Genomic DNA, 26,186 nt, shown 5'->3' with positions numbered 1-26,186 from the left:
ATGGTTGGTCAGCCAACATAATAAGGAATGAGCCACGAAGTTGTAGTGGAAATGCATCCAGGAAGAGCGAAGCAAATACGAGGAAGTGTCAAATTCTATTTTACACTCTTGTTTTGAAAACGGACAGGACAGGAGCTTCAAAAACTGACGAGTGTATCACTCCATGTATTTTTGGCATTGTCATTCCTTCTTCGCCAGAAATTATTTGGTGGAAATCCAAGTCCACAGGACGGTACAGAACTTACATCCGAGGTGCATTGAACGTGTGGGAATGTTATTGGGCCGTGATGTTCGCTCGTTTTGCAATAAGGAAAATCTTTCACCAAAATTCGTTTTTCGATTTTTATTAAGAAAATTCTGTGGTTCAACTCTCGAGGAGGTATCCGATGAAGAACAGATCACAAAGAGAAAATGTGAAAATGGGTTCGAAATAAATGGATTGAAAGTGGACTTGAATCAACAAAAATTTAAGTTAAGTTATGATACTACTAAGAAAGCAATACATGACTAGGAAATAAACTTGGATACTAGAATTGAAAGTGCAAGAACTTAAAGTGCGACAAAAGTTAACTTGTAGAGGAAATTGAGTGTTTTTTTTTTTATCTATGTTCATCTTCCGGATATTTGTGTCTCCTTTCGCCCTGTAATCGCTCAATCAATTATCTTTGTATTTTCAAATCTTTAATCTTGACTCCTTCAATAACTACCCCTTTTTGTCCATGTTATTCATTGCTTTTGTCCATCAAAACTTGATCTTCAACTACCATAATAACTTTCAATTTGAATCTTTTTGAATAACCTCCCATGATCTGTTCATGCCCATTACTTTCGTTTCCTGCTTGTCTTCCCATTGACGTGGCCAACTAAGCTGTTCTATGGCCCTCTTTATGCCTGCACCCCTCCATTGTTGACCTTATGAGATTTTCAGAAAGTTCCCGAATCACGACTACTTACAGAATCTTGGGCTTAATGACCTTGCTGCGCACTTCCCGATTATCGGGTTCTTGCAACTTTCGGCATATTACGGCCAACTTACCGAATTTCGAAAAATCATTCATCGCTCCTGATTTATTGACTTCAAGATATATTGACGATGACACCTATTCAGTGCTTGTTATTATTTTGGTGTTAACAGTATTAGAAAGCGATCTTTCACTTGGGCTCTGTCTCTTTTAATGTTGTTGTCATATAATAGAATTTGCTGAGAGAACCAACTTGGGTGGTTTGGCAGGTGCACCGACTCCTGAAGAAATATCAGGAGCACAAGTAGTGTCTTTCTAGCCTTATTCTCGAGTCACTTTCAGCACTCGAGAATAACGAGAGCATCACCATCCATGCCCATTAACCAAAGTGCCACACTACAGATGAAAAGCTCAACTTGCCTTCTCTTTTGCCTACTCATTGTTTTCATCAATTAACATAGAGAAAATCGGCAGGAACAGATGCGACAGGATGACCTGGTTCAGCGACAGCCAAAGCATAACAGCCATTCACGATTACATTCGCCATAATTTCCAGGTTCTAGGGGCAACATGCCGCATTAAACTCACAAGTGCCGCTTAGCAAAGCAAAGAAGTCGTAATAAGCCACCCGACCATTGCTATCGTTCATGAAAATCGAGCATAGAGAACTTGAAGGTCGCAATAACAAGATTTCTTGAATCGAAATAAGTATTAACAGAAGGAGGGCGTATGCTTATGACCTCTAGACTGGAAGTTACAAAAATCCCATTAATATTATGTACACTGCACAAAAGCAGAAAATGCTTGAAGCCAAACAGAATTACAGAAAATGTTAGACACAAAAATCCCATTAATATGGTGACCTCTAGACTGGAAGTTACAAAAATCCCATTAATATTATGTACACTGCACAAAAGCAGAAAATGCTTGAAGCCAAACAGAATTACAGAAAATGTTAGACACAAAAACAAAAGTAGTAGGGTTCTCCAGCGGCTACCTGCCATCGCCACTACAGGAATGTGAAGGAGGCGAGGCCGAGCCTGCTTCAAGATCAATATCCCCATCATCAACCATAGATGACCATGTGCTGACCTTCTCCACAGATGAAGACGTCATTCGATAAGGATAGGAATGGTCATAAGCATCAAAATTCCCACCGCTAGCGCCCCAGACGCTGCCCTTTTTCTCATCATTCGCATCTGGTGCGGCCACTGTATCCGGCAACGCCAACTCCCCTTCTAAGTATCTCACCACCTGCCTCATTGTCGGCCGCGACTCTGGGGCATTGTTTGAACACATCAGTCCCAGTTTCAACACTACAACAGCCTCCATCTCGTCATATTCACCTTTCAATCTCGAATCCACCACATCAAGTATAGCCCCCGTCCTCCACTTCTCCCACACCCAGTCCACCAAAATGAGCTCTTCAGGTAACGCTTTAGGCTCGATGGGTCTTCTGCCACAAACGACCTCGAGTAACACTGCGCCAAACGCAAACACATCTGACCTTGTCGTGGGCTTGCCCGTACGTGTGAGCTCAGGTGCAAGATAACCCAACGTGCCCACCACCCGTGTAGTGGTCGGAGCAGTCCCGTGCTCATATAACTTGGCAAGACCAAAGTCGCCTAACCTACCGTTTAGCTCTGCATCTAGTAATACATTGCCAGCTTTAATATCTCTGTGGATCACAGTTTGCTCCCATTCCTCATGCAAATACAAGAGGCCTGAAGCCACGCCTTGGATAATTTTATACCTCTGTTCCCAAGTCAGAATGGTTTTGGGTTCATCAAATAGGTACTTGTCCAGGCTTCCATTTGGCATGAAGTCATATACAAGTAAAAGATCGCCCCGCCGTCGACACCATCCCAATAGTTGGACTAAGTTTCTATGCCGAAGACGCCCTATGGTGGCAATCTCAGACACAAATTCTTGCAGACCCTGTTTTGATTCATGCGAGATCCGCTTAACCGCGACTTGGGTATTTGTGTTCGGTATAGCCCCTTTGTAAACTCGACCGAACCCCCCGAACCCAAGCAGCTCTTTGTCTCTAAAACCGCTGGTCGCTTTCTTGAGTTCTTGGTAAGGGAAACGATGTGGCCCAACATCGACCTCCCAAGGTTCAATAACATCAGCATCCTTGATTTTCCTGATGATGAAAAGGGCCAATGCAGCCACTAAGGTAACAGCAGCAGCAGCAGAAACCGAAACCCCTGTAATTAAGGCCATATTGCTCTTCTTAGGCCCGGGAAGAGAAGGGAGAGATGACAGAGACAGAGATCTAGCATCCCCATTCATCTTAAAACTCCAACCCAAGATGTAATGGTGGCTAGCAAGCACACCCGTCGAAGCAGAGAACCCGACATACATGGAATCCTCGAAAATCAAGCTCAGATCCACATCAAATGACAGAAGCGAACTGTTGGGCTTGACGGAAGAAGGCGAAAGCTTCACATCCAATCGATTGTTCAGAGAATCATAATCAATCCAAGCTTGAATTACTCGACCACTCTTGAGATTAAGGTCCTGCTTTGTGGAATTCTCATCATAATATGCAGCAGGGGCAGACTTATTAGACGCTAAACTGTTGACGTCAATCCCAACATGGTTGTCGTTTATGTCCCCAAACTCGAAGTCCTGAACAGTGTCAAACTCAACCGCAAAAACATGGTTCGAGAAGTTACCATTATCGTTCGTGTTCAGAATCCCAAGGTACTGACTAGGAAGAGCCCCACTAAGCTCCTTGTCGGGAGAGATTGTGAAGGCCATACCGTGACCGCCGAGCTTCGAGTACTGAGGGTTTATCGCAAAAGCAAAACAAGTTGAAAAGGACCTCACTTTGCCATCGCCGGAGTTCTTGAACCGAACAGGGGACGAGTAGAAGGCGTGCCCAAGAACCCGGCGCGAGTCGTTGGTCAGGCGAAGGATGCCGCTGCCCTCGACCTCCGCGACGCCATTGATGCTCATGTTGTTCCGCGCACCATCGAACCCGCTGAAGAACAGCTCCTGGAGCTGAGAAAATGATGGGTCCACAAAGATCAGCAAGAAGCAGAGAGAAATCAGCGGTTTGGCCATGAAAACAGAGAGAATTCTTGAGATCCCAGGAAGCAATGGAGAAAGGGGGGGGAATTTCTTCCAGCTCCTGAGCAATGGTGGACGAGTGAAACGAGCTGAGTGGGGAGATGTCCGAACGTGGACGGAGCGATAAAGCTGTCACCTTTTGGCCCCCTTCTGTGACCTGAGGAAGCAGAGGAAAGGAACGAACATCGTGCGTACGCATCTGAGGACGAAATGTGACATTTGGTTCACGTGGGTTTTGGCCCTTGTGCGAGTCCAAGGGTTGGGCTGTGAATCGTGATGCGCGTTATTTGAAATTGAATGCGATGCCCGAAGGTGCAAGCGGCCAAAGTAAAACATTGGAACCCTCCCCCACCCACCAAAGTTTGACAGCAACTGGGGAAGGTACGGCTCCACTCTCTAAAATGCTCTTTCAAGCTTCTGGTTTCTGTCAAAGGACACTCAAAAAATCTCATGCCACCCAACACATGATTTCAGTTGTTTCTTGAGGGAAGAATACCACGGCCGCAGTTCCGGCAGTTCCCGACTATCCGGATTTAGTTTCGAGCGGTCGATGAGGTTAGTGGGATATCTTACCAATCCGATATTACCAACTTGATATGGATTAAGTACCTCCTAAAACTTGCTAACATCGAAATCAATACAGTCGTTTCTTATTTATATAGCTTTGGCTACGTCGAAGCCTCCAAAATGACAAAATTTCAAGTGATTTAAATATCCGTGGTGATCTGACTTTCTCTTTCTATCCGCAATAATCATCGGCCACATGAATAAATTTTTAGATTTAGCAACTTCGACGGACTCAAGTTAAACCATTGATAAGGACAACTGAAACAGAGACCTCTTCGGATCCCGTCGATGCGTGTTTCGTTTTATCGGCCGTAACTAATGTCCTTGGAATACGCTTTTCATTAAAAGCAAGAAAGCATCTCTTGATCTGATATCTAGTCCGAGCTACTCGATCCCAATATTACGGAGTTAAAATTCGTACTTCAAAAGTAGAAGCTCATCTCTCCGAATCTCTATCTCTGTCTCACCGACCTCGGTTTTGGTCATATTCTCCGACATGACTAGCAGACAATAGTCAGAGAGGACTTCAAATTGCACACGAACACTAATTTCAAGATACACGATAGCTGATGATGCCTTGCCCGTGGTGTTGACATTTGATGCTTCTGCTGTTTCTCGTTTCCTCAAAAGTATCGTACGATTCCACCATCCCATTTTGTCAGCGTTTGACTAAAGAAACAATAGCGTCATCTAGCAAACCATCGTTTCCTCGTTAAAAACGACATTTCGACGAGAAGAACATTACTAGGATATTCGAAATTTACTTTAATTATCGGCATTCACGCTTTTTCTACACTAATGGCGGATGCTTAGTGCGGAAAAGAGCGTTATATCAGCACTAAAAATTAAAAAAAAATGCCAAGGGATCCAAAAGTCATAGGCCGGAAAAAGTCTCGGACGATTTCCAGATAGTTTAAGCAGCAAATTTGACTTAAACGCTTAATCCCTCGGACCAAACGCCAGACAAAAGTCTCAGCGGAGAGTTGACTTTGGCTCCAAACCATTAGATAATGGATAGTTGGGGGGTTCCTAAGCAGCAGACCCATTAAGGAGCTGCATTAGGTATAACCCCGGGTCATTGGGCCTCGCTAATCGCCCTTTAACCCCCGCAATTACGAGCGAAAAGCTTCGGAGAGACTCGAGCGATGCGTAGCCTAATTAACTTCATAATTAGATGAGCTTCAAGTCAGCCCTTCCACATTGATTCGTTGACTAATTGACAAGCCCCTTTTTCGTGGTCATTATGATTAATGTAATTGTCGGGGAGGGCAGCGGCGAGGAAATAGACTGCGGTAAGAAAATGAAATTGAATTGGTTCCAAAGGAATCGGATTGATTCTATGGAAAGGTCGTTTTTGAGGGGAGTGCTATCTAAGAGGTCAACAACTGCCCCCGTGCATCTTTCTTCCTTCTTGTCTTGTGTGAAAGATGCTTTGATGAGGTATGGGGTGACATATCTACACGCGCATTACACACCATCACTTCATTAGAAGAATCGATCCCACAGGCTTAGGTGCGCGCAGTCCACAAAAGAAAAATGTCATAAACATGTCGCACCGGTGCTAATTCAGTCTTAAACCTTTTAGTTTGATCAATTTGGTCCTAATTTTTTTGCATTTTTGTCAATTCGGTTCATCCAGTCAATTTTCGATAAAACCATCGATAGTGACATTGACCGTCCTACATGACACGTCTAGTATTGACGTCAACAATTTTTTTTTTATTAGAATCGTAAAATTTGACCATGTCATCGCCGATCGTGTCATATAGGAGGCCAGCATCCATGTAAGTAATTTTCGGTCAATTGATACAAACACAAAAAGTTTAGAACTAAGTTGGTTTACTTGAAACGCTTAGGACTAAATTGGTACTAATGCAATAGATTTATGACTTTTTCGATACTTTTTCCATCAAATTTGACAACTATGCACTGCGATGGTGAAGATGACGATGATGGTCGTTAAGTTGGTGCGGGTAAGACGGACTTCTAAATTAGGAGCTCTCTAAACAAAGGTTAGGACACGATAGGAAGACGTATTAATCCAGGAAGCTGGGAGTTCCAGTGGAGCTTATGACTTGGGATGGGATGACTACATTTCTTGCGGATCTTGTGATTAGATTCTTTTCAAAAGGAAAGGGTCAAATCCATATGTGACTAGTTATTGACATTTGCGCACAAGCAAATAGCGACGGTATCCTATCCTCCAAAGCAGGACAGATCTGTATTACCAACGTCAAATAGATCCGATGAAAAACGCGGAGCATTGGCTTAAGGAAAATGGGTTAAGGAATTCGACGACGAGATATACGGATCTTAAAAGGAAAAAGAAGAAGAAGTTAGTATTGCTATACCGAATGCCTAGCGGCCCGGGACCGTGGCCGGTGCCAGCCGCCCTTCAGTCCGGCGCCGGATCTCTACTCTTCACATGTATGAATACTAAGGTCATAGCTTTAAGTACCCCAAAAATGAAACAAAAATTGAGGGCTCTAAGAAGTGTGTGGGCTGTAGTTGTGGGCTGTAAGGGACTGATGGGCCGGCGTTTGATAATCAATCAAGACCCGAAGCTCCATTTACAGACTTTGGTAGGTCTTCATTTAGCTAACGTTTGAAGCCCAGTTCATCTGAACAACAGAAAAAGTTACTTCGTCGCTTGATGAAAAAGTTACCTTTAGCCAAATATAGATCGAGAGCCACTTCGTACTATGAAGAAGTTACTGTTCACATCTAAACAGTGCTGATTATAATTGTAACTATAGCGACTCACTTTATATAGGAACTTGCCTTTCGCTTTGACCATTAAAAATGAACTCAAATGATTGTTAAGTGAGAAAGTTTGGAGGATTCCGGGATGTAAGTCATTATGGAAGGTCGCTGTAGGATTGGAAAGATTCGAACCTTAAAGATTAATTTATTTCACAGAAAATTAATGATTATAAAAGGAAGTTTCTTAAAAATGATCGCCTATATCGTTTAAAAAAATGAACAAAAAAATATGTTCATCATCGACGAAATGTTTAGACATAAATTGTCATCCTTGACGGATACACTTTAAATTAACTAATTATTTCAAGCGATACAAGCCATTATTTTTAGAAGAAATATATTCCAAATCATTCAATTTCCGTAAAATAAACAGAGGTTATATCGAGATTTTCGACTTTCACACACGAGTATTAATATTTGCAAAGATAACTAAAGCTATTAACTGACCCCTTTGTCCTTGAATATGATATTTTCATACGAGTATTTGAGGTTATTTGAGGAAGGAAAAGAATATTAAGATCCTTTAAAAGTAAGAGGTCATGTTTACGTCATATAACAGTATAGACAAATTCTACTAACCACTACTTCCCCATGTTTGAAAATTACTATCAACATGGAAGAGTGGTTATGTTGAATTTTACTTTCATCATAGAAAGTTACTAATCAAGTGTGAAGATATTACTAGTGATTAGTGGATAAATTGACTTTTTTTCAACGGGCATGCGGTCTTGCCGATAAAGGAATTGGGGGTGAAAATGCTGGTATTATAGGTGTAGAATTCGACTTCCGTGCTTTGCAAAGAGTCAAAACAAAAATCGGGGATGGTATTTAGAGATAGGACGGAGACAAAAAGAAAAAAAAAACTCGGCTACTATTTTTCCATGTGTTTAGAGAGTTTCAATAAGGGAAAATCGGATTTGGATCGCCTATCATTAGAGTTTCCGTGACACGCTTACCATTACTTAAATCAGGCTGTCCAAATGAAAATGGACGGCCAAGAATGGGTCACGTCATTTGTTGAGGGGGAGGGAAAAAATTTGGGCGGGAATTTTTTTAGGGTTTGAAAAATTTTGAATCTCAACCCTCTCTCAAATCGGGCCATCCATTTTCATTTGGACGACCCGATTTGAGTAATGGTAAGCATGTTATGTTACGGAAATCCCAATGTTAGGCGATCCGGATCCGTTTTCATAACATACTCACCATTACTCGGATCCGTTTACGTAACATACTTACAATTACTCAAATCATAAACGAGGGAAAGTAACTTCCAATCTATCTCGAATTCATAAGCTCCTCAATGTATTTTAGTAATTTTTCACATAAAAGAATTGTTATAAACATTTCAGTTATCTTTTCATATTTTGCTCTACCAAAATTTTCCATGTGTGCATTATATGCCACCAATATTCTTTTCAAGAGGGAAAATTACTAATAAAATCATAAATTTATTGCAATTGTGTCAATTCGAGTCATAAATTTTTTTTACGCCAAATGAGTCATACACCTTTCGCATTTATGTCAATTTAGTTTTTCTAGTCAACTTTGGCCGGCCGGTATTGACATGAATGCCGAGCCGCGACGATGTGGTGCTACCGGTGCCGACGTAGCAAATTTTTTTTATAATATTTTAATATATTTTCGAATCTTTTATTTATTTTTTTCTTCTCCTCTTCCTCCAACCGATCATTGAATCAACGATCGGCCGGAGGCGAGGCTCGACCTTGCCATGGATGGGCAATGCCCACCTCGCCCAGCAATGGTGAGGGCAAAAAGAAAGAAAAAGAAAAAGAAAAAGAAGATAATAATATGAAAAAAATTAAAATATTATTAAAAATTGCTCAAGTCAATACTGTTACATTAAAGTTGGCCACAGGGACTGAATTGGCATAAATGTAAAAGATTTATTACTCAATTGAGAAAAAGAAAATGTTTATGATTGAATTGACATAATTATAGTAGGTTTATGAATTTTTTTTTGGTAAATTTTTTTCCCTTTTTCAGTTGATCACTAAGTATCAATAAGGTGAAAAAGAAACTCTTAATTGATAAGAAACTAGTAAAAATTGTTGAGGCCAACAAGGCATAGAAAAGACCCTTCATATTAGACTTGGCTTCTGTTGGAACAATATGGCTAGGCTTAATGGACAAGCACATGTGGACACCAGCCATGAACCCCCAAAAACCTAAGCACTTTCAGTGTGACAGAAAACGACTGATAATTGATCCATGATAGAGAAAGACACTTTCATCGTTAATCTCGAAAGCCTCATACTCGCCATAAAAAAGGTCACTTTCCTCCACCATACGAAGAACACTGAGCCCCTCTTCTCTTCCCCATGCATGCATTTCACCGTTCCAAAAGAAACAAAAGACAGAGGAGAACGAAAAGATTAATCAAAGATTGAGGCCTTCAACAGTCTCTGTGACAAGACAGAAAGTTGGCCCTTCATGGTCCTCAAAACAGCATTTGTCCCCTCCTCGTTTCTCTCTCGAATTACCAATCCCTTTGCTTTTGTTCCTAGAGCTCTGAAGGGCAAGGACAAGTAAGTCTACTTTGTCCCCATTTCTTTTATCACCCCACTTTGGCCCTTTGATGTCCAAGTGTGAACCGTTCAGCTTCAATGGCCTCCTTCGCTGCTTTTGCGGGGTCCATTCCGATGAGCACACAAAGCACACCGACCCATTATTTATTGAGTGGCCAACAGCCAAACCAGATAATGGGTTTGGGTTAGAATACTGAGAAATCAATGCATGGACAATCAACCTCATTGAGTTTTTCCAAGGGGGGCGGGGGGGATTAAAGAATGAATGATAATGGAGGAATTAATTGAGTCCGGACAAATAGCCGTCACGAGTCATGCACTCTATTGCCCAATCCCTAAGCTAGGAAAGCTTTTATGCTTGCAGATAGGAACAATTTTGTCACTGTTGTAGCTTAAAGGTGGAATTTTTTGTTTATGTCACAAGCCGTAATGCACCAACCTATGTCAGTTGATTCTGACTGAAAGTGAGACAAAAAAAAAAAAAAAAAAGTAAAAGAAGAATGACATCGGTATCTGCATGGTGTTAATGAGAGTTTTTCCATTCACATTTTGGCACGTTTAAAGAACCGTCGTTGTCCAACATGACCCTTTCGATTCAAGTCGAAAACGATGTGCAGTATGATTTCTCCAACAGTTTGCGGAAGAACCATAGTCATCAATGAATGGCTGGCTGGTTTTCTCTGTTTTTGGAGTATTCAAGCTGGAGCAGAAAATGCCCCTGCATGTACTGTCTTGAGCTTTTGCCAGACGAAAGTTTTACTCCTCGGACTCTGCTCTGCGCTCTGTATGCGCGTTCTGTGCAAAACTATCATCTTGGAATGCACAAACCAAAGTTGCCGATTCCAAATTTGGGAAGTGGGGAGACCTTTCTATCATCTTTTCCTCTTTGTCATCTTATTTCTTTGGGCAAATGGTACTTTGAATTATTGGTATGAGAGAAAAGAAATAGTTGTTGTACTTGCTTGCTGTAGGAAATGCTTGAAAAAGTAGTAATTGCATCAGACTGTTTCCATTTAAAAAGACCCAACTTATCAGAATGATGATGGACTCTTTCTATCTGATGGTGCAACAGGTGAAGAATCTTCACAATTAAGAGCCCTTTTAAGGCATAATTTAGGAAACGTTACCCAATTTGAGAATGACAATGTAGGCCACAAAGGAGACCTAAAAGTTTGCTCACACTTTTAATTAAAGGGAGAATGTCTCTTTGAGTCTCGGCCCCCAACCAAAAAAGAAATTTCTGATACATTATCCCTTACTCATATGATGGTTATAAAGAGCAAATCTCAACTGCTTCTTCATCTTAAACAAACAAGTTCCTCCCCCAAAGTTTTAAGTAAGTACCTCTCGAAAGCATTGCCAATTTTGACACTGTTGGTTTTTTAAAAAGGGTTAGGACAATGACAGGGCTTGGCTCTTCATGTGGTGCATGCAAGTTCCTGAGGAGGAAGTGCACCAGTGACTGTGTTTTCGCTCCTTATTTCTGCTATGACCAGGCCTCGACTCATTTTGCGGCCGTTCACAAGGTGTTTGGCGCGAGCAATGTGTCCAAACTGCTGCTGCACCTGCCGGTGCACACCCGAAGCGATGCTGCGATCACCATTTCTTATGAAGCCCTGGCCAGGGTGAGAGATCCTATCTATGGCTGCGTGGCTCACATCTTTGCCCTCCAAGAGCAGGTCTTCTTTTGATCTTTCTCACCAAGTCTGTCCTGCTTCCTTGTGGTTTTGTCCTGTTATTAGGGAGTTGAGTTAACGCACTTATTCTGTGAACTGTTCAAACTTTTCTCATGCGTCCCCCTCATGCCCTATGCAGGACTAGGGCTTGATTCTGTTAATAGGGACTTTGTAGATGTGACCAGTACAGCAACTATGTTATTCAACCTTCAAACCCTCCAACTTTTCATCCCTTAAGATACGGTCTCTATTGAAATTAAGAAACATGACAGAATTTAAAGAGAAAGACCTAGGAATACTCAATAGTCTTTGAAATGGGCATGCAGGTGGCCAATCTGCAGGAGGAGATAGAGATTCTAGGGACCCAAATGGCCAACGTTGGAGTTGGGGTTCCCAGTTGGAGAAATTCACTTGCTCCTGATGACTCCTGGGATTTTGGTCCACAGTTCTCGGAGAACGATGCCATGAACATGCAATTCTATCTGACCCATCAGCAGGACCCTCTTCTTCCTCAGGCAGAAGCTGCAACGACCGCCAACCTCCAGACCTTGGAAAGCTCAATGAACGAACAGTTCCCTCCCTTACATGGTTGGGAGGATCAGAATCCGTTTTGTGACAATTACCCAAATCTTCTGGAGAGACTCTTTGAAGGCGTAGACTGTGAGGTCTTCAGCAGTTGTCCATGGCTGAACAGTGGAAATGGTTTAGGAAAGTGATGTCCCAAGAAGCTTCTAAGCTTTTTCGAACTGTGGCAATCTATACAGTTGTTGCATGGCCATTGGCTTCCTCTGGGCTCCAAGGAGCGGAGCAAATTTTGGAGTGGGATGTGATGATTGCGGTGAAAATGAGAAATTTTTTTTTTGTTGCCATGTCTAATGTAATGAATCCCATGTACATGTAGCTAGGTTGCGTTTGATTGCTTCTACGAACGAGTAGGATAAGATGAAACGGATCGCAGAAGAAATTTTCTCAGCCTTTTCTATTGTATTTCAGAGCGGAAAGTGATATGAAGTAGGACTAAGAATGACTGATCTTATTTGACACGATATGCATTGCAACGACTTCGCTGGAGAAGGGGAAAAAAAAAACATATGAAAAGAGAAAGCATCACTTACAATCGCTGTGCCGATTCGATCAATTTTCGACAAAAACTTAAAAGAACTTAGCTAAGTGGAGTGAGCTTTTCATGGTCGTGCTTGAAATTTTCATCAAATATTGTAGAGGGCAGCAATTTTTTCCACTAATCTTTCCTTGATCAACTATTACTCTACACTAATCGATGATTAGTCTTTGGCTCTCTTCTAATCCTCGTCATTAGTATTAGCATGATTCGCATGAAACGTTCACACATTTTCTCGGAGCCGGTTTGTGATGATCACCTGTTTGATGAGACGGCCAAATAAAACTTGTATTGCAAGCACTTGGCTTTATCCATTTCTTTCCCTTCTTTTCCAACCGAAATCTGGACAACGTTATCCAGTAGATTGCATGTCGTCTTCTCCATCACCGGCACGCTCGCTCTCCACCCTCTCTCCATCGATGCAATGGCGCTTCTCAGCGTCTCCCTATGCTCTTCCAAAGTCCCGCCAAAATCCCCTCCTTTACCCTCTAAATCTCTTCATCGCCAGATTTCATCTCTGCCCATTTGCTCTGATTCTCCTCCACTGGTAAAAAAAGCTTCCTTTTGCTCTCTATTCACAGCCTGGGTGATAATCAAGAATCGTTGCTCAGTTAGGGTGCTTCCAATATGACAGGTTCGAAGTCTTGCCTCGCCTTTGGCATTGTGCGAATCCGTAGCAAGAACAAGCGCGCTTGCCCTTTTGTCTGCTTCCCTTTTCTTTGCTGATCCTGCACTTGCATTCAAGGTACCCTAATTTCGAACTTGCCTCTCGTGTCCATGAATCTTGGGGGCCATTTTATTCTACTACTTGATTGAAATTGAAGCCTGTATGTCATTTCTTGGCATTGAACAGAGGTACCCCTCAAGGTTTTGATTGAATTACACGATTGTTTGTCACTCTGTAAGGAAAGGCTTATCCCTCCTGTCAAATAGGCTTTCTGTTGAGAGAAGATGCAGCCGATTCAGATTAAAGAACACAAAATGGAGTGATGAATGTTAGTGTTATGGTTGACCTGCATATGGACATTGTCTCCGTAATTCTTACTGCGTTCAACTTTTTTGGTTTGTGGATTGTGGGGTTGTTTATGGAAGGGAGGAGGTCCTTACGGTGCGGGAGTTACGAGGGGTCAGGATCTTAGCGGGAAGGATTTCAGTGGCAAGACTCTGATCAAACAAGACTTCAAAACGGTACCCTTAAGATTATCTGTATTAAGTGCTTTTGGTGGTCTTTGATTGAATTCTTATAAATCGACGCGGAAATTCTCTGCCTCAGTCCATACTCCGACAAGCAAATTTCAAAGGAGCAAATTTACTTGGTGCAAGCTTCTTCGATGCTGATTTGACAGGTTCTTCATCTTTCTTCTTTGCTTTAGTGTTCTCTGGTTTGCCATTGCCACTGCTAACTTACAGTGATAAGTAGTCTATTGTGAGGGGCACCTGACAGACACGTATCTTTAAGTACTAGATTATGACACTTTTGGAAACCTATTTTGTTGAATTGTAATATGTTATTAGACCCTGCAAGCTTAAGAAATTTTGATGCTTGAATGGCTCTCTTGGACAAGAGGTTAAATGATTTGATGCACTTAAGTGTACAAATATCATTCCGCGATTATGGAAATTCTCAGTCAGTGAAGGGCGGTAGTCTTCCCCGAAATTGTCTACTCTTGTCCTGCAAGAAGAGTAAGAAATATTTTTAAGTTTACATGAAACTTACTCTCTACTTCAATGGGTTTTTATGGAACTTTCTTCTGTTCATTAACTCTGCCTATGGTCCAAGTTGTAGCTGTTATAAGCATTAAACGTACAGGGTGATATCATGAACATATTACTACAGAGATTGTTCAACTCTATACTTCCTTTCCTAATGACGCTTAGACCACAATATCCTGTTTCATACCTGGTGTTTAGGGGCTGACCTTTCAGATGCTGATCTCAGAGGTGCCGACTTTTCCTTGGCTAATGTAACAAAGGTGCACCTTTTGGATATCTTTTATATACACTTTGATCTTCTAAATGTTTGTCCACTGTTTATTAGATCTAGCTTCTGTAAAAACCTGCTCAATAAATGCTCCAGCAGATGCTCAATATCCTTAACTAACCAAGTGTTGACTGTCAAGGGAACTGACAACAGAGGAGGCTAGACAACAGCCAGAGTTTTTTAAGTGAATTGGCTTAACATTTAGGAGCTAGTAGTTTTCGTATTCTGATGAGGAAAGGGAATGAAAGTTGGTAAAATATAAAATTGCAAAACTACCTTCGCAAATGGAAGAAGTCTCTGAGTAAGCCGCTAAAGTCTCAATGCTTTGTCAACATCATTTGCCACCATATTGAAGAGAGTATAGATTCTGATGGCCATCAGAATAATGTGATGATGGGATTTCTTGATGAAGATTAATCAAAGCATGTGATTTATGCATGTCGCCGTGCCACAACTGAATCTGCTTTGAGACTACTTAAACACATCCGCCACTAAAGTAAACGGTGAGATTCGTGTGAAATGTAAGCACCGCTTCTTTTCTCCTGCAGGCAAATCTAAACAATGCTAACTTAGAAGGTGCACTGGCAACAGGCAACACATCTTTTAGGGGATCAAACATAACAGGTGCAGGTATGTGAATTTTCAGTTTGCTTATGTTTTCTAACCCTTTAATTTTCCATGCTAGGGCTCACGATGCAAGCCAATTTGGGGCTTGCATGGCTGAATACTTAGACATTAGCCAGTTAAATATCTGGCCTTTATTTGCCATTAAATACCTTTGTGTTTGATCCATTGAGCACCTCTTAAAATCAGAGAAATAACATTTCTCGTGATATTGCAAGATTCAGATGAACACTGTATTTACTCTCGCTCTTCACCCTACAAGACCAGTGAAAAGGAGAAATCTGTTTAATATTCAGAGACTTCCAGGAATGGCCCAGTTTTGGAAATGACTTTCTCAATAAGTTGCAATGTTTGGATTATTAACTCCATCTGTGTGCAGACTTCACAGATGTGCCTCTGAGAGACGATCAACGAGCGTACCTTTGCAAAGTCGCTGATGGGTAAGCTATAACTTCGGAGCTGGTTAATTTTGGAATATGTTGTCGAGTAATCATATGGACAGCACTTTTCCCTGCTTTTAGGGTGAATCCTACGACTGGAAACGCAACACGTGAGACTCTCCTTTGCAATTAATCACATGACAGTTTTTTGCCGGGTACATAGCACAGCAATGCAGGAAAGAGTTCAGCTCGGCCTTGTTCGTTGGAGCTGAGATTTCTATTGATCTCCAGATCTTGAGTTTGTGTTGTATTTTAAGCTGGAATGATGGGCATGCATCCTCAAATCTGTAAACCATCTGTTGAACGGATGGTACTCGGACCATATCGCTTCAATGGAAGAGGAGGTTGGTATTCTCATCGAGCAGTGCATCGAATCTTCGAAACCGGAACACGGCTCTATCATTCGACCCGAGGAAGGTCGTCTTAGATGTCTTTGATCTTATATCTGATCATCGGTTTGGCAGCTCATTAGAGCTGAGCAAAGAAATTTCCATTTGCGTCTGATCCAATCTGGCCATCTTGGATGATAGTTCTTTGTCATCCTTCATCAGAAATCTTCATCTGGAAAAGCAATGAATTATCCAAATGCATTGTCCTGTATTTGAACAGAGATTACTTGAGAAGCATCGTCACTCAGCTCCAAAACTTGTTATATCCAACTTTTGTTCACGGGTTGAAATGAAACACCATTTTTATTTTTATGTTTGAAGAAATTAAACAAAACCCCTCGGACTCTAGGGTTAATACACCTTTACCCCCAAGCTTTCAAACTTTACACGATATCCCTTTAAATTTTCGTTCTATTACCGTCATTTTTTCTGTTAGCATGTGCAATTTACGTGATTATTAAGGGGTAAAAGTACATATTTCCCATCATTTTTTTCTCACGAAAATCTCTCTTTTTACTCTTAATTCCCGCGATTTTTTTTTTTTTTGAAAGACATAGAAACCAAGGGGAAATTAAATTAACTAAAATGCTAGTAATTGAATTATGATTTTTAAAAGGAGACGATGTCCTCAACCCATAAAAGGAAATGACTAGCCAAAATCCAACGTGATTTTCAAAATTTTGTTAATATTCTATCATGTTTTGCATTAGTCAACCATTTGAAAAAAAAAAATTAGGACCGAGTATTTCGATATTTTTAATTTAACCTTTTGTTATCGAGGCACCATTTTTTTTTCTTTTCACTTAATTATTTCCTTCTCTCGAGATATCTTATTAGTTCGATTAATATTTTCAACAGTTTTTTTTAACTATTTTAATTTTTTAGTATAAACATTGATACTTAGTTTTTGTGATATCATATTTCAGTTAATTATTTTTGGCTATTTTTTTATTTTTATTTCTTTCACGAAATTCATGGGTAAAAGATAAACTTCTATAAATAAAAAAAAAGAAGTAAGGTCATAGTACTCGTTTACATCTTCGAAGATATGTACAAATGGATAACTGTTATAACCAAATGTACTTCTTGAAGGGCTAATGTAGGACAAACGTGTACTAAGTCCTAACGAGCCTAATACCCTAAAAAATCCTAACTTTAATTTCAGTCCTGATTCTATCCTAATATTTGTTAGTCTTGATAAAAAAACCTTCAACTTTTGGTTCGTTCCAATTTTACCGTAAGCTTTTTTCGTCTCATAAAAAATCATAAAATTTTAGATCCGGTCCCAATTCAATCTTGAACTTGTTCTTGATACAGAAAAAACTACCAACTTTCACTTAAATACGCTATATGCCTCTGATAACCCTTGCTTTTGTGGTTAGTCTTAGACACTTGGATGGGAATGCTCGAACAGCTCAAACTCGGGGAGTGTTCCATTTCTCTATTGTCCAAACAAATTTTGGACGAAGAGTTAACAATTGTAGGTTTGAGATTCAAGTAAAAGTTTGTGATATTTTATGAGACAAAAAAAATTAAAATAAAATTGAAATTAGGTCTAAAATTAAGAATTTTTTATGAGATGAAAAAATCTGTGATAGATAGAAGACGAAATTTAAAGTTGAGATTTTTTTTAAAGCCTCTCTGCGAGACTTGGACCTACTCATTCACTGCATGCGCTCCCACAGAGAGAGAGAGAGAGAGAGAGAGAGAGATTGAGAATTGCATCAATGGCGGAGACGCAGAGCAATGACAGAGAATCGCGATGGACCCTCAGAGGCATGACTGCTCTCGTCACTGGCGGCACTCGCGGAATCGGGTAATGTTTTCCCCTGTTCTCTCTCTCTCTCGCTCTCTCGATTCTTTTTGCCGCTTGATCATTGAAAGAGTGAGCGGATAGAATTTATGTTTTTTTCCGCTCTTCAAACCTTCGATCATTTGGAATTGAAATTCGCCCCTAGGCACGCGATAGTGGAGGAGCTGAGCGGGTTCGGTGCCATCGTGCACACCTGTTCGAGGAACGAAGACGAGCTGGGCAAGCGCTTGAAGGAATGGGAAAGCAAGGGTTTTGGGGTCACCGGGTCGGTTTGCGATTTGTCTTCTCGTGATCAGCGAGAGAATCTGATGAAGGAGGTGTCTTCCAAGTTCGGCGGCAGGCTCAACATTCTTGTAAGTCCTGAATTTTCGCATATGTTGTCTGTAGAAGTAGTCACTTGAGGTTATTCACGCTGCGTGTAGTTTTTGGACTAGGGAAAGTTTCTGATCTCTTTTTTGTTAATGGTGATTCTGTCGCTACTGTGGCACTGGGTGTGAGGTATTGTTCTTATGATGGCGTGTAAAGTGATGATTATATTTGTATGTCCTGGCAATCACATGGGATTGATTCATGACAATTCCAATTCTCGAATCAACTAGGCCCACATGCAAGGCAGTTCTGTTTCTTAAGGATAACAATTGAAGTTCGCAGCTTTACATATTTGGAATGATCGTGTACTTTGACTGATGATCAGGGCAACTTGAATGTTTAGAGTCCTGTTGGTCAGCTTGTTGATTCTTTTTTTTTACCTTTTCTGTGTGTGTGTTTGATTCATGGATTTTATATAACTTACGTGCTTCCATATACTGGGGAAATTCCTCCGCCTTGTCCTGGGGAACATAAGCGGAGAAATGTTGGAAAAAAATGGACTATAGGGACTTAGAAATGTTGGTTATTGCCAGTAGTTATCATCGATCAACTGTATCTAACAGCATATGGTGTATCCGAGCTGAATTAGAGATGCTTGCATGCGTCTGACACGTCTCAGTTACAACTTGTCAAGGCTCAGATTTTTTATGAGGTGTTTGAGGTTAATTTACTCCCACGATGTTGGAAAGCTATGCTGTCAATGCCTTCCATGTAGTCGCTCAAACTAATATGCTTCATGCTTTCCATATCTAACATTGATTAATGGAGTGAGTCGATTGACGGTAAAGCTTGTGGCAGAGCCTGCTTGCAAGGAAATGCCTCCATGAGAAGAGTTGACTATTAAATATCTCACATGCCTAGAAGCTGGGTTGTAACATCAACACAGAGCGTCGGGGATTCTAAGTTTTCTTCAAGTAAGATGTGGACACAGAATTGAGGATACTTGACAAACTTTTCACCTTTCACACACACAAGCATATTCTAGAGTGGATATTTTGGACTTCGGTCAGTCGGGTAAACCCCATTCAGAGAACCACCGTATTGACTTTCATATATATAACAAAGGGAAGTGTTTGGACAATGGTTCCTTGAAAGGAACAAGTTCTTTTTTATAAGCAATGCAATGGAAAGTGTCGTGGAAAGAAAATAAGTGCTTTAGAGAATCATGTTATTCTCTGTTCCTTTCTCTGTCATCTTTTCTCATAAATGCTACACTTTGGCATCTGCATACTTTTCTTGTGAATAATTTGAACTTGTTGAGTTTGGCAATTTCATAAGAAAGAACTAATGGAGGTAACACAAACCATTCAATGGCTAGTGTTTCTCCTCAATTTCTTTCCTTACTTTATCTTTTAAGATTTTGAATCGTAATTATGGTCTATTAAGTTTCATCATTTTACACTTTTGGTTACAGACCATAAATAGGCACGCGTGCTCTGGTATGGCTATCTTTAGATATGAATTCTGCTCTCCCGCTTTGACAAATTGCACTTTTCAGTGTCAGATGTTAATACCATCACCCGTCAGTATTTTCCCTGAATCAGCCATGATATTCTTTGTTGTGGCGATGATTAGTTTCCTCATCTTAGCTTGATGCTCATTAAATGCACAAATGCAAACTTTGCCTGTGACAACATGAAACTGCGCATTTGATAGATGATATGACTTTATCATGTATTTGCACGTATTTTTTTAAGAAAGTTTTTATTGGAATCTGGAGATGACGCTATGTGATGTTTCTGATGCCAGATAAACAATGCTGGAACGAATCTGAGGAAGCCAACCGTTGACTATACAGCTGAAGAATTTTCGAAGATTATGGCTACCAATTTTGATTCTGCCTATCATCTTTGCCAAGTTGCTCATCCTCTCCTGAAAGCATCAGGAGCTGGTAACATCGTCTTCATTTCGTCGGTTGCTGGGGTCGTCAGTTTAGGCACTGGATCCGTTTATGCTGGCACTAAAGGTTGAAACTTTGATTTTGATTTCCCTCCCATGTTTCGCTTCAGCATTGCTATTGAAAAGATTGCGGGTCTTGAAAACGCAAATGCCCTTCATTATATTTGGTCAGGTGCAATTAACCAAATTACGAAGAACCTGGCTTGTGAATGGGCGAAAGACAACATTAGGAGCAACTCCATAGCTCCATGGTACATTAGGACCTCGCTCGTGGAAAATGTAATCAAACCTTCATCCTGTCTTTCATCGCCTTGTTGCGACCAGCAGCTTACTCTCAACGCCTCGCATTTAACGAATTTCATGTTGCAGCTGCTGAAGAACAAGGAGTTCTACGACGGGATAATAGCTCGGACCCCACTCCAGCGCGTCGGAGAACCCAAGGAGGTCGCGTCGCTAGCTGCGTTCCTTTGCTTGCCGGCCGCCTCATACATCACGGGTCAGGTTATCTCTGTCGATGGGGGGACGACTGTGAATGGGTTTTACCCGACTGCGTTGTTAAATTGATCAGTCAAACCAATTTGCTTTCATTACAACAACTGATCGTCTCGAATTCCCGATAATTTACTTTCGTGTACCTTTTACAAGGTGTTGTATCCATGGTAAAAACTCGTCATCGCCCGTTTCTAATTTTATCTTGTATGACAGCTCGCGCGACGTCGGATAAGTCGTTTCGATTTCTTACTGGACCAGGCTCAATGTGCATAAGAATCTGTCAAATTTGGCTCGTTAATCGTGGTTTTATGGTTGACTTAATGAACATCGAAAGCGGTAAGACTGATTTGGCCGGGGATTTAGGGGAATAATTTCAAAGTTTGGCCGCCTAAGTAGGTATTTGCCTGTTTTGTGTTTGGTAAAGGTTTAGATTCGAACTTTTATTTAATGTTGAAAATCCTAAATTTACAAAGGAAAAAAAGACATGTATGGGTAACATCTGAGTTTGTTTTAAATTATTAGAATATGTCGGCTAGAAATTTTAAAACTTGTCACGAAAATATAATTTAGTCTTAAAATTTGCAAAAAGTGCAATGGAGTCTTTTCGTTAACTCTATTCAATTTGGCTAATAAATAATGTCGATATTATTTTTTTTTAAAAATATTTTCTCTTTTATGTGATGATGACGTGGCTAAAACAACGTAGGAGAGAGAAAATATTAAAAAAATAACGTCAACGTTTTTCATTAGTCAAATTGAATGGAGTTAATGGAAGGACTCGATTGCATCAATTTGACAAGTTTTAGGACTCGATTATATTTTTTGCAAGTTTTAGAACTCGATTGCACTTTTTATAAGTTCTACGACTCAATCGCATTTTCGTGACAAATTTTAAGATTTCTAGTGAACATATTCTTAAATTATTTTCTAGATTTTTTTTTAATTAAAGCAGTATTTTCTATTTTGGCTGAAAAAAAAATTCCCAAGGAGCTACTTGTTTGGCGTAAAACGAGACCAAGTCACTCTCTAAATCGTAATTACGTGGATTAAAAATTAAAATAAGGATATAATTTTTATAGCATTTTCAAAACAAATTATCTAAACTGGGAAAATATCTCTAGAGGACGACGCCCGCCAAACCTTAAATACGTTGCACCGTACTTGAAACATTGCCCAACCTAGCCAGCTACGAAAAAAGAGACTGCAACTACTTTTTATTTTTATTTTTATATCGCACTGTTCTTATCCTTTCGTTGTCGGGTTTTCCTTTTCTCCTCGAGAAAGAAAATATCAAGTATTTTTTTTTTTAATATTTGGAAATATTTACTATTATCCTAAAGCACGTTACTACAAAACATATATATTAATGGAAAATACGTGAGAGATGTGAATTAAAATGAATAAATGGATAATCACTAAACATACAAGCTATCGGTCATTTTATTTTTCACATTTCACGTCTCTCACGCTTGGATATGAATAGTATTATTTCTAGCAAGCTATCAACCGTAGTGAAGAAAGCATACGCGTGCAAGAATGTTGCACGAACTGTCTGCTCGATATTGATTCGAGTTAAACTGTGCGATACGTCCGTTTATATAATACTCATGAAATAAACTAGATCTCATGTGCGGGCTAATTATCCTCGTGCAACATCATAAGCTAATCGTAGAACTAAAATTAAAACATGATATTATTCCCTTTTTTCACTATAAAAACTAGAAAATCCTTTCCGTAAGTAAAATCATTAGATGCACAATTTTTGTTATTTCAGCAAGCACCCATTGTGAAGATCTTCTCTCTCGTCCCTTGCAATATCGCAAGTCCAAATCGGAAAAAAAAAAAAAAAAAAAAGGGAAAAAAATGTTAGCTTTGACATGAAAATATCTAAGGTTCTACGCAGGATGACAGCCAACCTAATCCTTTCGATACACCGTAACCTCACGAAACATCGTTAAATGGCCCCGTAATTCCTGGACAGAAAATAATTTAAAAAAAAAACAAACAAAAAGCAGGAGGAAAGAAAAAAAATATCGTCCTCTCAATTTTATATTCCCCCGACCACGTTCCCGTCTCCATCGGCGGTGTCGCAAAACCGCCTTTCTGGATGGGACCTACGCATGACGTGTCGGTCCCTCCCAGCTTGGTGCCCACGTGTCGGAGCCGCGAAAGGGACACGCACGCATTTTGACGCGATTTTCCGTCGAACCGGAAGCGGACGGCGGTTTTAGAAAAACACTGCGCCTGCGGTTTTTTTTGTGGTTTTGTGACTTTGTCTACCTTTCTTGACGTCGAGGATTACCGATGACGTCGTCGGGCTGACTGCCGTCTCCGCGGAGTAATTCGCCGAGTCACGTGGGGTCGGTGGGGTCCAATTCGGGGGGCACCAGTGGGCTTACGTGGCGAACTCTTAGTGGGTCTCCGGCAAACAAGCGGCTACGGTGAACGTTAGTGCATGGCACCGCAAAGTGCTCGGGTTGAGTCGAGCTAGGTCCGGATCGGTTTATAAATAAATTTTTTTATCCGTCTTATCTGTAACGGCCTGGGCCCCACGCGCTTCCACTGCGCCACTTTGCAAGATATTGTCCGCTTTGGACACACAGTCCTCACGGTTTTGTTTCTCCGAGCGTCGCCCATACAACGCCCGAAAAACGCGTCTTGCAAGTCTAAGGGCACCCAAGGCTTATAAGGCCTTCCCAAGACCTCCTCCTAGGCAATGTGGGACTAGGGATGTCACATTATCTCTCTTCTCTCTTTAATTTTTACTCTATTTCTTTACGGTGTGCGAGTATCACACCCCATATTTAAAATACTAACGTTACCACCTCCAATCCCTTTATCGCTAAGCCATATGCCTATTGACATAAATAATCTAACTTAAATAGATTCATTCTCAAACTCATATTTCAAAAGTATTTTTATACTTAACCCAAGATAAGGAAAAGCGTGAGAGCGAATAAAAGTGAGAGAGAATGAAAAAAGAGTCACATAGGTGGGTTGAATTTAAGTAAGTCGCAAACCTATTTGTAATTCATTTAACTCGTATTACACTTAAAACAATTTATGGCCTATTTATTGAATATAATTTAGCCGTATAACATCTTGATTCATCACGAGTCTATGAAAAATTTTGACAAATCTAATTCTAAGGTGACAAATTTTTGGTCATACGTATCGGGTTCGCATGCCTAAAGGTATCGAGTTCACATTCCTAAAGGTTATAAAACATTTTTCCGTAAACATTAACGTAAAATTTTTATGTGGAACTTCATCATCAAATGAATATTGATTTTCATAATTTTCACAAACAATAAAGATGAAACCTTCAAGCGATGATTGTTTCATAAATAAGCGACATCAAATTTCTATCCTTTAATCATATTTACCGTTACGTTATTTTCTTATGAAGAGAGACAACCGAACGTTACGTTGCAACGTCGTTATGTCTATTCATTGGATAGAAAGATGACCGGACTTCTATTTAACATTATCAAAAAGTGTTTTCCATCAAAGCACTTAAGAATCGCACATTCTCAATTGTATAATCTCTATTCTTTTGTGAAAAAGCCCAAACCCTTTTTCGGCATTTCACAGTACAATGTTTTTGCAATTTATGATGATTGTGAATTTCACATGCTCTAACCTCTATAATGGAATTGATGACGATAGCAATTTTTGGGGAACATCTTGTGCTCCATTCGAAGTATTCAATTTGAATCCCGAAACCCTAGCTTTGCCCACTAAAAGTGCATTAGGTAGAGGAGAGAATGCAAAGAGTCAAGTGGAATATAAATTTGGGAATTGCAAAGAAGGACGGCAGAATTAAGTATTTATAAATCGGGGTGGAGAGAGGGAGGCAAAGTGCTTGAAACGTGTCTCGGCGCGACGTCCGAGGGGGGGTGGGGGTTGTCCTCTCGAGTTTTTGCACCATCACCTCCACGTCAGTTGCTCGACACGTGTCGGGGGATGCGTCACGGGGAACCTCAGATATTCCGTGAAGCGTCAAACCGAGTTCGACGTCTGGTCCCACACGTGTCCCGCACCTCCGTCGCACGTAGACGCTTTGGCCCCCACAACTGGAACGACAACCGACCCCACCAGCCAGCACAAAAAAAGCCCACCGACCCCCACGCTCCGCTCGCTCCCCTAGCCCCCGCGTCTTCCCCCTCACGCGCCGAGTCTCCCGTCCCGACAAATGAAGGAGAGCCACGTGGCAAGTCATGGCACCTACTTAAAAACCTACACATAATCCATGCAGAAAAGCATTTTCTTTTACTGAGAATATTTAGGCTAATCAATTCACACCAAACATATAAAAACTATGCTTCAATTTATTTTTTCATCCACATGAGCATCATAATAGCAAATCACACTTAAAAAATAACAAATCAATCATTTTCCGTATCGTCGTCGCAAATCAAATTTCATCAATCCGATACAACATATATTTATTATTCGTTATCAAACCGTTCTGACATCATGAAATATCTAATGAAAATATCATTAAATAAAACAAGAATAGAACTTTATCAAGCATAAATTATCATTAATCAAATACAAACAAATACATTTAACCGTTGGTTTTCAAATCGTTACGATACTGTAAGATATCCAACAACAATATTGTTAAATGATCTCCGTCTATATTAATAGTTGATCTCATCCATTCTTTCTTTTCGTTTAGAGTCGGGTATGAGATAAATAATTTTGAAGTTTTTCCATTTTTTTTTAATTCAAATCATGAGTTCCTCGCATGGCGCGTGGACGCGAAGGTTTCAACTTTTCGTTACGTGGAACGAAGTAGTTCAAAGGAAGCATCAGAAAATTTGGAGAGACGGTAGGCAAACATCGGGCAGTAGGTACCGTGAACGTGAACCCTCACCTCCTTCCGGAATCTCGTATCCTAAGATCTCGCCACGTGGTCATATCCTACCACACCACCCGCCTCCTTTTTTTAATAAAATAAGATTTCGACAAAAAAAAAATTAAATAAGATAAAAAAAAAAAAATCGACGAAACATTAATACGGTGTAAAGAGAGAGAAATCAACGAGGAAGGACTCAGAAAAGGCAACTAGCGAGAGAGAGACGGAGAGGACCACATGCGTGTCAGTAGAGTAAGGACGTCCTTCCGGTTCGTGTCGCGCGCTCATTGGGCCACGTCGATCCGTACGCAAAAATTTGAGTCACACACGTTGTGACCTCCGGGGTCAGGAGATGCGAATATGGACGGAGGAGATTGGTCCATCTCGCATTCAGCGGTTCGACGTCATGCCAACTGTAGGTGTCGGGTCCTGCCCGGGGCGGTGAGCGGGCAGCCTGCCCGTCATTCCCCACTGTGGCCCCCAGGTGAAAAAAAAAAAAGAAGAAGAAAATATTAAGGGGGCGAGGCCTACCTGGGTCCCACACACCCCTTCTTTCTCTCTCTCTCTCTCCTCCCTTACAAAAATGGTTCGTTGCCGCACCAG

The 26,186-nt window shown here is 40.7% G+C and overlaps 4 protein-coding genes across 5 annotated transcripts; 3 read left to right on the top strand and 1 right to left on the bottom strand.

The window, feature by feature from the left end:
- Positions 1–1,824: 1,824 nt before the first annotated feature.
- On the bottom strand, positions 1,825–4,297 carry LOC115743706 (L-type lectin-domain containing receptor kinase S.4). The gene has a single exon (XM_030678614.2). The coding sequence runs from the start codon at positions 4,032–4,034 to the stop codon at positions 1,956–1,958; it is 2,079 nt and encodes a 692-aa protein (XP_030534474.2). The 5' UTR covers positions 4,035–4,297; the 3' UTR covers positions 1,825–1,955.
- A 6,950-nt stretch (positions 4,298–11,247) lies between these two features.
- LOC115743710 (LOB domain-containing protein 18-like) lies at positions 11,248–12,576 on the top strand. Its single transcript, XM_030678620.2, has 2 exons — positions 11,248–11,595; positions 11,919–12,576. The coding sequence occupies exons 1-2, from the start codon at positions 11,317–11,319 to the stop codon at positions 12,306–12,308; spliced, it is 669 nt and encodes a 222-aa protein (XP_030534480.1). The 5' UTR covers positions 11,248–11,316; the 3' UTR covers positions 12,309–12,576.
- A 462-nt stretch (positions 12,577–13,038) lies between these two features.
- LOC115743711 (thylakoid lumenal 15 kDa protein 1, chloroplastic) lies at positions 13,039–16,116 on the top strand. The gene is made up of 8 exons (XM_030678622.2): positions 13,039–13,259; positions 13,347–13,457; positions 13,805–13,900; positions 13,986–14,058; positions 14,624–14,685; positions 15,242–15,323; positions 15,697–15,757; positions 15,839–16,116. The coding sequence occupies exons 1-8, from the start codon at positions 13,137–13,139 to the stop codon at positions 15,888–15,890; spliced, it is 660 nt and encodes a 219-aa protein (XP_030534482.1). The 5' UTR covers positions 13,039–13,136; the 3' UTR covers positions 15,891–16,116.
- A 1,669-nt stretch (positions 16,117–17,785) lies between these two features.
- On the top strand, positions 17,786–20,893 carry LOC115743708 (tropinone reductase homolog At5g06060-like). Of its 2 annotated transcripts, XM_030678616.2 has the most exons (5): positions 17,790–17,962; positions 18,105–18,312; positions 20,078–20,294; positions 20,400–20,506; positions 20,597–20,893. In XM_030678616.2, exons 1-5 carry the CDS (start codon positions 17,874–17,876, stop codon positions 20,789–20,791), a joined length of 816 nt encoding a protein of 271 aa, XP_030534476.2. In that variant the 5' UTR covers positions 17,790–17,873; the 3' UTR covers positions 20,792–20,893. The 2 variants fall into 2 exon arrangements, with proteins under 2 accessions (XP_030534478.2, XP_030534476.2); XM_030678618.2 differs by lacking the exons at positions 20,400–20,506; positions 20,597–20,893 and having other exon boundaries at positions 17,786–17,962; positions 18,770–20,139.
- Positions 20,894–26,186: the final 5,293 nt, after the last annotated feature.

The sequence above is a fragment of the Rhodamnia argentea genome, chromosome 5, assembly GCF_020921035.1.
Source record: "Rhodamnia argentea isolate NSW1041297 chromosome 5, ASM2092103v1, whole genome shotgun sequence".
In the NCBI taxonomy this organism is placed as follows: domain Eukaryota; kingdom Viridiplantae; phylum Streptophyta; class Magnoliopsida; order Myrtales; family Myrtaceae; genus Rhodamnia; species Rhodamnia argentea.
Note: the sequence above shows the minus strand (reverse complement) of the source record. Positions and strands in the feature narration are given on the sequence as shown.